This window comes from Chaetura pelagica, unplaced genomic scaffold (assembly GCF_000747805.2).
Source record: "Chaetura pelagica isolate M959 unplaced genomic scaffold, ChaPel_1.0 scaffold2, whole genome shotgun sequence".
In the NCBI taxonomy this organism is placed as follows: domain Eukaryota; kingdom Metazoa; phylum Chordata; class Aves; order Apodiformes; family Apodidae; genus Chaetura; species Chaetura pelagica.
Window position 1 is genome coordinate 5,515,440 of NW_009952796.1, and position 13,145 is coordinate 5,528,584.

The following is a 13,145-nucleotide window of genomic DNA, read 5'->3' on the forward strand; positions in this document are numbered from 1 at the left end:
ATAAAATCATGTTCTGTGTAAATTCTGCAGAACACAAGCATCAGCAAGCCAAGCCAGTGCAACCTGGCCAACCTACTCCAGTAAAAGATGTGCTTCTTTCATAGTTATATGTGCAAGGGAGCAATTTCTTATACATTTTTGCCATAAGAAAATGCAACTCAAGTATACCAAAGGCTTTCAATTTCAAGAAAGGCAAGGTCAGCTGCAAGCATAGATTCTTAACAATCACCCTCCTAACAGATAGTGGGAAGTTAAAGCATCTGGAAAAGTCTATTTTATTCTATAAAATTAAGTTATTATGGCAAGCCAAAAACACTATTTCACTGCTAAAATACCACTGTCTGGACACTGGGACAGATGGTATAACAAATAAATTAGCAGGAGCTAGGCCAATAAAAAGCTTTCTTAGAGGCTCTTGAACACTTCAAGATAATTCAGAAACACAAAGCCCCATGAGAAATACGCACAGGTACACACCAAGTAAGACACAAGGCTAAAGGGTCTGCTCAAACTGAGTTTTAAGAAGAAGTCTAACATCTTTCTTTTTCTAAAGAAAGCACAGATGGTGCACTCTGTGTTGCACTCCAGCAGACAGAGGATATAATTTCATACTAATTTGTTCAGCAGTCGTTCCAGTTTTAAATGCCTTCTGTTTTTCAGCTTGTTCTCACCATTTTACCACCCTTTCTCTGTGACAGTTCAGGCAACTGTGTAGTAGTAAATGGACTGGAAATCCCACGGGAAAAAGCCCTGCCCTGTAAAACATGTTTTCATCAGCTAGATAGGACTAGTTCTGGTTCTTCACGAAGTCACAGACAACTAAGCTGACATGGCTCAGAGAATAACATCAGACTGCTTGAGCCAAAGTAAGCGCCCCAATAACATGTGTTCAAACCACAACCAGAGTAGTAAGTTTGTCCAACTCCTTAACTTAATTTTCACCTCCAACTGGCTTCTGACCTCTTTATCTCTATTCAAGAGTTGAATTAATTCCAGCTGCACAACCTTATGAAAGTATAATTACCAAGGTGGAGACAGAAGCACAGTTTCTCCTCTCTGAATGCTTTTTTGGTTCACCAGTTCCGTCAGTCTTTGCAATTACATTGTCTCCTTTGGAGCTGCACAACTCTTCACTTCTTTTAATGTCACCTGCCCTATATGCAAGCAGTGTTGACATAGCACCTGGCTGACACTGAAGACATTGTGTTCCTATGAGGTAATAGCCCACAGCGTTCAAGAGAGTAACAATACATGTACTACAGGTTATACAACGAGTTATAATGTGCATTTTCATTTATAGGGACAGGCTTGTGTGGGAACTAGTAACCTAAGGATTTCTGAAGTGTTTTTTTGGGGGGACTGCTGGCAGCCAGATCATGTGAAATATTCCCCAGAACCCCACATGCCCTAGGGGTTCAAGAAAGATGAAACACACACAAGAAATCACACCTGTAATTACTGTGCTGTTCAGAGAACAGCATTAAAATACAATCTATTTTTTATAAATATCTAGTACCTTTAGAAAAAGTTGCTCAACTATGATGTGAGGTGAAGACCTCATTTTTTCCCCTCACAGAAACAGCTTATATAAACAACTCAATGAATTAAGACTTCCCACTCTTTCATATCTCAGTATGTTAGTGCCAAAACTAAGCAACATTCCAATTATACAGTTTGATATTAAAATCCAAGTATGACTGACTTTTCAAAGGAAGAATGGGATTGAAAGCAGACAGGAAGTTAATTTACATAGGCATATACTATAAAGATAAGTGTACTGACTAAATATAACCTTTAGAAAAGACAGTACACCTACTAAGCAATGAACAGATCCCAAGTATGAGGCAAAACCACAGCAAAAAGATGTTATCTTCTGTTGTAGAGTACAATAAATTAAAACAAACAATGTATTAAATGCTTAAAGATTTTCTGAATTAATGGAAAGGAAGCTTTTTCAGAAATGTATACAAAGAAGTAATACGAAAATTCAGTATGATGAAGTAAACTCTTTCACTTGTCTCTGGCTCCTTCTCTTCCCATTCAGAGTCTGTTCTGCTCCAGGACATCACAGAACAAAGTTTGGGGAGAAAACTAGTCTTCAGCACCAGCAAAACAGCACCACTCCTCTAGACCTGGACTTGATGTATGGACTTAAAAGCAAGACTAAGACTATGATGGTTACAAACTAGAGCACTAAGAAGTGACACAACTATTCTCTAGTACATCTATCTAGGTGAATCACCTTTTCATTTCCTCATATATCTAGTCTTTCATACACAGCTACCATTTTTGTAAATACCTGCAGTTGAATTACTCATTGCTTTTATTTTAGCAGAGTGGTAGCTATGTTGTGTTTTCCATACTGAATCTGTTTTACATTTTACTTCACAAGCTCTTCTACCTGATCACAGTAGTAAAAGAGGAGAAAAATAATAATAATAAATAAATAATAACAATAACAACAACAACAATAATAATAATCCATTAAAACATATTTGAATTTAAGTAGAGATAAGCTTCCTATCAATGCCAGCAGAGCTTCATATCAATGCCAGCAGACCCTTAGAAACTGCATGCTGATAACCTGGGCACTAGCTTGGCTGGATGACTGCAAGCAGGCTGGTGGATTCCTTCTCTGCCTTCCTTTCATGCAGGGGGAGACAAAGACAAAGCTTTGACAGTTGCTTAATGAAACTACAATATCACAATTTAATGAAGCAAGTATCTAACATTAAATATTACTTTTCATCCCTGTTCTGCCTAAATGTGTTTAAATAGCAATATTCTAGATGATATTGTCACTTTTTCCATATAATACTATAGAAATGAGCCTAATAAAACTACATTTCCACAACTATGTTCATGATTCTGTGACAAAATCCTGTTTCGGAAATGCAACAAATTTAATATAGCTACAACTTCCGCTGTTTAAAACAATATGAATCCTCAAGAGAAAAATAAATTAACATTCCCCAATATTTATTTTTAAAGCTATCCACAAAATTAATAAATTTCTATGTATGTTTCCCATGCAGTTAAGGCCAACTATTGAATTCTAATTACATTCTTTGGGTTGCCCACCGAACTTCAGTGCTTTCACCTGATACGATGCTAACCCTGAAGAACAACACAAATCAGAAATACTATGCAGGCAACATTTAAAAGGGAAAACTTAGCAACTCTCCCTTCACTTCCAAATACCACAACTAAAATTAATGATGCTTTCAATACTCTTATGTGCTTCCTTTAGGTTAATATTTTGGCATATAAATCAGGGTTAGTTAATCAGGATTAGTTGTTATAGAGTATAACAACTACAAAAAAATTCTGCAATGAATCCCACATTTAAAAGGAAAACATAAATATTACTAGCAAAAATAGAGATATTATGTGACTTCTGACAACAGAGGTAATACCCCATCATGTTACTCCCACTCTGACAGGGAGTGCCAACAGCCTGTTCCAGGGTCTTGCCAAGAGTACAGGTTTCGTATAATTACTTCACTGCAGTAGAATAATTTTTCCCTCAGAACAAGTTTTAGCATGATACAAAGCACAACCATAAAAGGAGATGCCTGTGAGATGTCCCCCTGCCCTGCATATAGATTTCTCATTTCAGTCTCCTATAATCTCTACACATATTCCAATTACTTAACCAGTACTTAATACTTAATCAGTATACAGCTGTGGAAAAGAGATGTATCTTTTCCCCATAAAGATCTGATCACTTAATAACTGGACTATCTAACTTCTAGGATTGCTATTAATTTCAAAGGAAACCCTGCTTTCCCCCCTCAAGGTAAGACTAGCAAAATAAGAACCTGGAAACAAAACAAACCAACAATTTTCTTTTTCATACTCCCCATTTTCCTAACAAATTACATGTAATCTAAGGCAATGATAGAACAGCTTCACCAAAGCCATTCCTGTAACTGCTTTTATATCCAGAATATCCCAAGATCTTTTCAAGAACCAATACCTAACTGTTAATGATTAGTAAATAAAACACCATGAACCTTACATAGATGTAATTCTATTAGGAAAAATTGAAACAGATTTATTTACAGCTGTGTGATATCCTTCAGTTCTTCTTCTGCCACTTTCATCCTCTGTAACGAACAACTCAACTCATCAAATGCAAAGTACAAATAAATATATTGCACTATTAAGTTACTCATTCTGTTAGCAAGACTTTCCTGGGACTGAAAACAAGTGCCACACAGAACAATGCCAATTCTAGCTAAACTAGAAGGAACCTTGTGCAGCAAAACTAAGTATGACACCCCTTTGTTCCTCCCATCTCCACATACACGCTTCCGTTACTTGCCCTTTTTACTTCAAAGGAGTAATCCCTTTTCTCACACATCAGAGAATTTTCTCAGCCATCTAATTTCCACTCATTGAGGCTTTTCTTTCATTCCAGAGTCACTTTGATTGCAACGCTGAGCTCACAGACAGGAAATTTTTCTTTGTAATGCAATGCAAAACCTTCGCATAGAGCGTTCATCTTTACTCAATTAAGACTAATTACTGAATATCTGAACAAACTGCACACAGCCTTAAACCCAGAAATCCTCTTCATATGACCTCTTAAACCGATGACATATACTTGTCATTTGATGAAGGTGTAACTTCCAATCACCTCAGATAATTATTTAATAAGCAAGTTTTTCAGAATTTTTCCAAATGAGTGGCTTGGTTCAGTTTTAATACATCCTCCACAAAGTATTGAGCATGAACTTGTAGCGTTTGTAGTCTACCTTAAAATTCCAGGAGAAAGTGCAGCTCTGCACTGTTGTCTTTCATTTCTGGATTTGCAGCTGGGCCTATGACCCACTTGACTAGCCAGAAGTCAGTAGGAAAACAGGGTCTGAATAGTAGTTGAATAGCTACCAGTTAATAAAAGCATTCAAATCTGAAGAGTGAAAATACTTTGACTTTTACATTGATTTAAATAAACAGGAGTTCCAGTGTAAGATAAATTAGGATGCTCACATAAGACAAAGCATATTTCAGACAATTTCACTGCGAAGTGATGTGACAATTTCACATCAGTTAATCAGAGGCTACTGAGACAAGCCCTGTACTGTTTTTTAGAAGAAAATTGCCAGTTGCAGTGAAGCCTTTACTCCAACTTTAAACACTTTCACTCTACATAATAAACTCATTAGACGGACCAACAAAAGCCTATCAGTGGGTGCACCCAGTGCCTTAGCCTCTGCTGCTGTAGATCCACTAGAGGGAGATCCTAAATTAAACAAACTCACATTACACCAGCAATAGAACAGGTGAAGATGCCAGCTGCAAGCAAAGATGGATGACATTTTTCAAATATATGCAAGAGAAGGAGACTATATGATTTTATTTTTTTAAGAAGACCAAGAGAACTGCAAGTAACACTGGACTTTGAAACAAAAAATATGTCCACAAATAATCTTTAATATTCCTCAGAAATAATTTGAATTTCTGTGAACCCTTGCATTAGAAGTTTGAAGATCATCTACAGCTTTGCAAGTTTCTAAACTTATGTTCAGCTGACATTAAAACTGCTTGCCTTTTGTGAATAGAATACAACTTAAAATAACCCACCTAGTAGAAAATTGCCAAAATGAGGAAACACAGCAGAAAACAGGGATACTGCAAGAATCAAACTTTCATTTTAAGCAATTCTAGAGTAAAATGGAAGCTATATAGGATTTATTTGTTTTACTTCAGTAAAAAGGAGATTATGGAGAGTCTACATGCTGTTTTAGATATACTAGGAAACACAGCAATTTACATAAACTATTAGAGACAATTTTGTCTCCTCAGGTAAAGATTTTTTAAGCAGTAACATCAGAACACCAATTAGGACTACATGTACTACGATTTTTTAAAGTCTAGCAGATAAATTGGAAGAAAAACTATCTATATATAACACTGAGCTTAAGGTATTACTACAAATTCCCTTCATAACATATACCCCCCAACACCTTTTCAAAAAAGGTTACTTTGTTTATAAAAAGGAGGGGAAGCTGAAATCCATTTCCTGAAATGGAGAACTAATATTAGAGCCTTAGAGACCCAAGTAAATATTTAATCAGCTATGACAGCGATGGCAGCAGGGAAAAAAACCAAAACAAACACACACTAAGGATTCATTTCTAGCTGCACTTTCAGGAAATTATACCAACTGTAGAGAAAAGTAATGCATTAAACTTTGAGCATTGATTGCTTTTGAACTGCAAGCTACTTACGATACTATTTCCACTATTGAAGCAGGGATGTTCCGAAAGACACTTGATCTTTTTTACTTCTCACAGTGATACAAATCAGAAAAAATAAGTAATATGTAGAACATACACTGACAAACCTCCCAGCTGATAAAGCTTAGGAACATTTGTTGACAGTATTCCAACACAGATACATAATGAACATTTATCTTTAAACATTGTCTGGAAATGGTAACAGGCTTATAAAGCAATACCATATGCATAATTACGATTTCTTTTTACAAGCAGCAGTGCAAAACTACTCGTCTTCAGACATCTGCTGAAGCAATGCTAGTAACATTAAGCTTTGTTTTGATTTCATCCTATTGGAAGCTAAAGCACCTAAATGCCTGTGAAATAGGTAAATGATGGCTCATCTTAAACAGCCACAGTATTTCTTGGCTGACAGAAGTTACAGAACTCCTGTGCCCATGGTGTCCACAAGTAGTTTGGGATCACATAGAGAATCACTCAGGTTGGAAAAGACCTTCAAGATCACCAAGTCCAACCATTAATCCTACTCTACCAAGTCCAGCACTAAGCCGTACTCCCACCCACCACATCAAGACAACTTTTAAATACATCTAGGGATGTAGGCACAGCTTGAGGCCATTTCCTCTTTTTCTATCACCAGTTAATCGTGAGAAGAGACCAGCACCTACCCCTTTACAATGTGCTTTCAGGTAGTTGTAGAGGGTGATGAGGTCTCTCCTCAGCCTCTTTTTCTTCAGGTTATACAGCCCCAGTTCCCTCAGACGTTCCTCATGAGACTTGTTCTCAAGGCCCTTTACCAGTTTCATTGCCCTTCTTTGGACACGCTCCAGCGCCTCAATGTCTTTCTTCTAATGAGATGCCCAAAACTGAACACAGTATTTGAGGTGTGGCCTCACCAATGCCAAGTACAGAGGGATGAACACCTCCTTGGTCCTGCTTGCCACACTATTTCTAATAGAGGCCAGGATGCCATTGACATTCTTGGCCACCTGGGCACACTGCTGGCTCTCATTCAGTCACATGTCAATCAGAACCCCCAGGTCCCTTTCTGCTGGACAGCCTTCCAGCCACTCTTCCCCAAGCCTGTAGCGTTGCGTGGGATTGTTGTGGCCCAAGTGCAGGACCCAGCACTTGGCCTTGTTCAACTTCATACAACTGGCCTTGGCCCATTCATCTAGTCTGTCCAAGTTTCTCTGTAGAGCCCCCTCACCCTCAGGCAGATCAACACTCCCTCCCAACCTGCTGTCACCTACAAACTTACGGAGGGTGCATTTTATCTCCTCATCAAGATCATTGATGAAGATGTTAAAAATAAGTGGTCGCAATACTGAGCCCTGAGGAACACCACTTGTGACCAGCTGCCAGCTGGATTTAACTCCATTCATCACCACACTCTGGGCCCAGCCATCCAGCCAGTGTTTTACCCAGCAGAGTGTACATCCAAGCCATGAGCAGTCAGTTTTTTCATGAGAACGCTATAGGAAACCGTGTCAAAGGCTTTACATAAGCCCAGGTAGACAAGACCCACAGCCTTTCCCTCATCGACCATAAAGGTCAGCTGGTCATAGAAAAGCAAGACTCTTTCATAAATGGGTTCACAAACACATGCTGACTGGACCTGATCACCTGGTTGTTCTGTATATGGTGTATAATGGCACTCAAGATGATCTGCTCCATGCAGCTAATGATGCATTTTGACTTGCACTAACAACTAGGAAGTCAAAAGAGAAAGCGACCACCTTACAGTGCAGAAAACTTAAAGAGGTTACCATCAGCCACTATCAAACTTAATTATGCAACTTAATTTGTGTCATTGTCAGACCCAAATCTCAAAGCTATTAAGAGCAAACTAGGTAAAACTACAGCATGATATTACAGTCATACTGAACTCTCATTTCATGAACCCATAAATAAATCCACCTGGAAACAAAACAACTCCCCAGTCATCAGGGAATAACTGAATTGATTAATTAACTTGAATGAAGCAGATAGACTCAAATTGAAGGGCTCCTTCAGAGATCAATTAAGAGAGACTACAGGCAGAATGATTTGGAAGAATTCATTATCTGGGATAAGCAGAGGACTGAACTCTATGTACAGTGATTTTTAGACTCATTGAAAGGCTCAGCTCTACTCCTCTTCACCCCACCATTTAAGAAATTACTTAAGCAATACAATAGGAATCAATAATGCAAAAAAACTCATTTTCATCCTCTGAAATCACATTTAATTCCAGGCTGCCCAAATTTTCAAGATACTACTACAATTGCATTTACAGAAAACCCTGTTTTAGTTTTATCCAAGTCTCTACAAACTGGAGTGGCATCTTCATTCAATAAAATTTCTGCCACTGAAGAATATAATAATGTAGTTAGCCCACACATATTTCACATGAAACAGTCATTAGACTAACCACAATAATCCATTAAATGAAAAAACAGACGCACTGCCCAATTAAAAAATGTGCACCATCAGACCAGCCTATGCCATTTTAGCCTCTCTAGTACCTCAGTTTTGGTGTTAGGAGGAGTTAAATGATGAAAAAATACATGTGCATATATACACATACAGAGTTACTTGAAATATGTTGTAACAAACTCTTCTTATACAGGTAATGGGAAAGAGAATAAAACCCTCAAACTTGTGGCAATTATCACATATCAGACTTAATTTCAAATCAGTAGAAACCAACACTTAGTGTGTTCCCAAATGTTAGTTGAGACACAGATGAACAACCAGAATGCACAAAACATTTACTATCAAGTAATACTTAAGTAAAGTAAAAGCGAGATATTTAGAGGAGAAAATGCCCATCTGGAAGGTAGAAAAATAGGATACACAACTGGCTTATTTTAGCTGGCGAGAAGGTATCTTATACCTCTAGCTATCCTTTATTTTTTTGTCTCACATGCTACACATTAAGCAGCATTAAGCAGAGCAGAATGTATATCCCTCTTGGTCTAGACAGCTAAACTATAAAATGAAAAGCAGCTTGCTAACATCACCCTTTTTTGCCTGCAGTTGAGACAGCCCTAGCAAGGCTATCAACAGACTCTTGACAAGAGAAAGAAAACTGGCACAGAAGTATGGTCTCTTGTTACATGGGCAATCTTTAAAGTTTAATGAGGACAAAAGAATTCTATTTGGTTACTAGAACACAAAAGTCTCTTGAAGTACTTCAAACTAAAAACACCCCTCTGTGTGTACCCCAGTGTTACACTGACCAGTTTGCTGTAGAACCTGTCTAGAACATAGCACAGACAGCACCCCAAAACTGAAAGTAAGCCACTGAAAGATTTCCACCAATGGTTTAAACTCTGTATATCATCCTGTTTTCCACCTAAAAGAAAGCAAATTAAATGACAGATCTGTTGTCTAAATTACATAGGCTAAATTGATTGTTACCCCTGGATCCAAGGTATCCAAGCTAGAAAATTCTGCATGGTAAGGATGTTCAAAGGGAAAACCTAAACTTATTTAAAATAAACCAGTACTCACTGAGAAGGAAAAACAGCAATACACATTAAGAACACTGGGTATGTCTAGAAATCCTGAAAACTACTCTGATTAAGAGGTACACATGTCTTGGTCAAGTGTTTTGGTTTTGTTTTCTTATTAAAAAAAAAAAAAGCAAATTCATCCAGTTTCTATATGTAGCAGGTAACATGAAAATGTATTTACTTGTTAGGAATTGCATTTACATGGACAGCAGTCAAGAGTCAATATTAAGATGTAGTTATTAGGAAGACAAAACACTTAAATAATTAAAATAGCAAGAGGCTGAATTGTTATTAGAAACAAGACATTATTGTTATGCATGAGTATTTTCTCTCTGCATGTGAATAATTTTCCAAAGAAAAAAAAGTTAAGAAACTCTTACCAGCTTCCTGTGAATTTAATACTTCTAAGGCATGCATCATGGCACTTGCGAAGACATTGGCATCTTCTTTGCTGCCAAAATTCAGGCCATACACCTGCCTAGCATCACGCCACTGGTGGAAGGTCTGGGTAGCCTGATTGTACTTCAGCCCTTTCGGAATGGCACAATTTATTACCACCTATAACCATAAAAAAATTTATTTCATATGTTTAAAATTGCTATTTCATCACAAGTCTCAGCGTAATGCAGATTTTCTTCCCTAACCACATGGGTTAATATCAGTCTCACAATCCATAATATTACAGTGTTGAAGCATATTGTCATTTCAATTTTAATTCCAATGCTGCATGAAATCAGTAATGAAAATACAGAGGTACTAATGAGGTATTTTATATCAACTTAGCTTAAGTAGCTTAAGTGTTCTCACGTCAAATGATGCAGTGATGTTTCTTAATAGCAATACTATCTATAGTTCTGACTTTTAATAGCACAGTATTTCATGTCAATATGCATTTGGATTTCTGAAACTCAGTTTTCCATTAACTTCAGAGTACTTCTTAGAATTACATTTTTTATCCAAGTTATCACCTTTTCACTGTGGCTCCTGGACCCCTTAGCTTGCCCTGCTTTCAGCAGCTGTTTTTGTGGACTTCTACTATGCATCACAAAGTATCATTTTGCAAGATCATCATGGCTCACACAAAGTGGGATAAATTCTAGCTAGTAGGACAACCACTAACTATAAGCCATGCACTAAGAAGATCCCATTGCATTTGGGTAACTATATCCTCTCACCTTTTTCAAAGAATAACAGCAGAAAAACAAACAAACAGGATTTTCAGATGAATGCAAGGAAATAACTTATTCTTGGAATCAGTGTTTAATGACAAATCACACAGATTATTAGCCTATGTTTCAGGTGTGTGAAAAATGACTAAGAACAGGGCAAAATAATTTTATAAAATGCTGGGAGAGGGGAAAACATACAGAAGCTTTCCTCAATCAAAAATATTAGATTTTTAACCCCACCCCACATATCACAAGGCAGGGAGCTAAGTTTGCCGTTTAATCAAGTTCCAGTAACTTCTTCGTCAAGGAAATTAAGATGTCATCCTTGTTGCTCCCTTCTCAACCTCATCAAATGGTAAGTGATCAGCATTACTAAATGGCATACGGTTATTTTTGAATGAACTGATCTGGAGAAATGTGAAATTGCACATCTGACTTTTCACAATACATTAAGAGCTACATGAAAACTGATGGTACTAGTGTAGATTGTGGGTAAAGCGGAGACTAGGAAAGATGAAAAGTTCTTAGGCTGACACACTGCCTTAAAGAGAATGAGATTACTTCTATGTACAGCAGTTGCCTTTATACCTGCCTGAAGGATGGAATGGTAAAGAGCACACAAGGACTGTTGCCTTGGACATATGTGAAGTGTTTCATTTATGGGAGAAAAGCTATAACAAGTTTTACTACTTCAGTTTAAAAAAAAAGTAAATTTATTATTTGCAGTTTACATAATTTTTCTGAAGACCTTTTCCTTGATGTCAAAAACAATCACAAGAATAGCTGAAGATTCCTATTCCAAATTTTCAGAGATACCCTTACCTGATGGTCCTGAATCTTCCTGCCCACTACTCTGAATGTGTTGTTGCCTGTGTGATGATATATATGAACTCTGCTGAATCCCGTTGATCCACCAGCTGGTACCCATTTCTTATTGGCATCATCGTAGACCATTACAGCTGCTCGTGCCTGGCAGATACTCTGTTCACTGTGAAAATAAAAGTATTTCAGCATGAAACATGAAATGACTAAAGGAAAATCATCACCTTTTCTGTACCTTTTTTTAAAACTCAAAATGTTAAATACTCCTTGCAACTTGCTGAAATGTCTGCCTTTCTAAATACAAAACCACTAAGCACTTGGAAGCTTTGCTTAAAGGTGTTCATTCTGAAAAGTTGTGGTCAAGACAAACAGGCCTAATCACTAATTAAAGAGATCAAAAAAATATTTACTATGTCATTTTTTGCACTTTTTCCCCTTGCAGATTTTTTTTCCCGCCTTTCTCCTCACCACCAACCATGAAGCTTAATTAAATATCATAAGCACATGTCTTCTACAAAGACTGAAGATCAAAATTGGAACTTGCACTAGCTTCACAGTTGTTTTCCAGCAGTAATTACTTCTGCAAGACATGAGGATTGGAAGCATCCTGCTATTTTAAATACATATAGAAGAAAACACACACAGAGCCCAAAAAATTCACCTTCTTATAAACTAATTTATTTTTGGCTTTGACATATTTTACAACAGTTGACACATTTTACAACACTTGGCACCTTGATGTACAATTTCTCTTCCAGCAACTAATCCTGATTATGGAAGGAGGTGCAGGTCAGGTGACTCACTTCTAAAGGGAGTGGAAGGCCCTATTTGCAGGCCAGACCCACTTCCTAGGGAGGTCAGCTGCCTCCTCCTCGGAGCCAGGGTTAAGGATATATGGAGGAAGCTCCCTACCATAGTTCAGCCCATTACTGTTATTCCAAGTAGGCAGTGATGAGATAGCTACCAGAAGCCTAGGGGCAATGAAGAGAGACTTCAGGGCCCTGAGACAGCTGGTTAGGGGATCAGGAGTATAGGTGGTATTCTACTCTATCCTACCAGTAGCAGGGATTGATGAGGGGATAAGCAGGAAGAGCCAGAAGACTAACTCCTGGCTCTGGGACTAGTGCAGCTGACAGGACTTTGGCTTCTTCAATCATGGATGGACCTACAGGACACTAGGCATGGCAACAAGTGGGGAAAGCCCAGCCCAGAGAGGGAGGATCCTGGGGCACCAGTTAGCAAGGCTCATGGGAAGGGCTTTAAACTAGGTTTGAAGGGGGATGGGGACGAAACCAGGCACACCAAAAATGAGCCTAAGGACAGCCATCAGCCTGCCATCCCATTTGAGGTGGAAAATGGGGATAAATGCAACAACAACACAGGGCTCAGTAATAGGTTAGTAACCACGC

The 13,145-nt window shown here is 37.9% G+C and overlaps 1 protein-coding gene across 6 annotated transcripts in view; it reads right to left on the minus strand.

Moving 5' to 3' along the window:
- ENAH (enabled homolog (Drosophila)) overlaps nt 1-11,898 on the minus strand; it is a 53,249-nt gene extending 41,351 nt beyond the window's left edge. For all 6 annotated transcript variants that reach the window (XM_009994774.1, XM_009994772.1, XM_009994771.1 and 3 more), the window contains exons 1-2: nt 11,737-11,898; nt 10,126-10,303 (exon numbers count right to left, since the gene is read on the minus strand). In XM_009994774.1, coding sequence (XP_009993076.1) covers nt 10,126-10,303; nt 11,737-11,868 — 310 coding nt within the window. In that variant the 5' untranslated portion in view covers nt 11,869-11,898. The remainder of the gene's footprint in view (nt 1-10,125; nt 10,304-11,736) is intronic.
- Nucleotides 11,899-13,145: the final 1,247 nt, after the last annotated feature.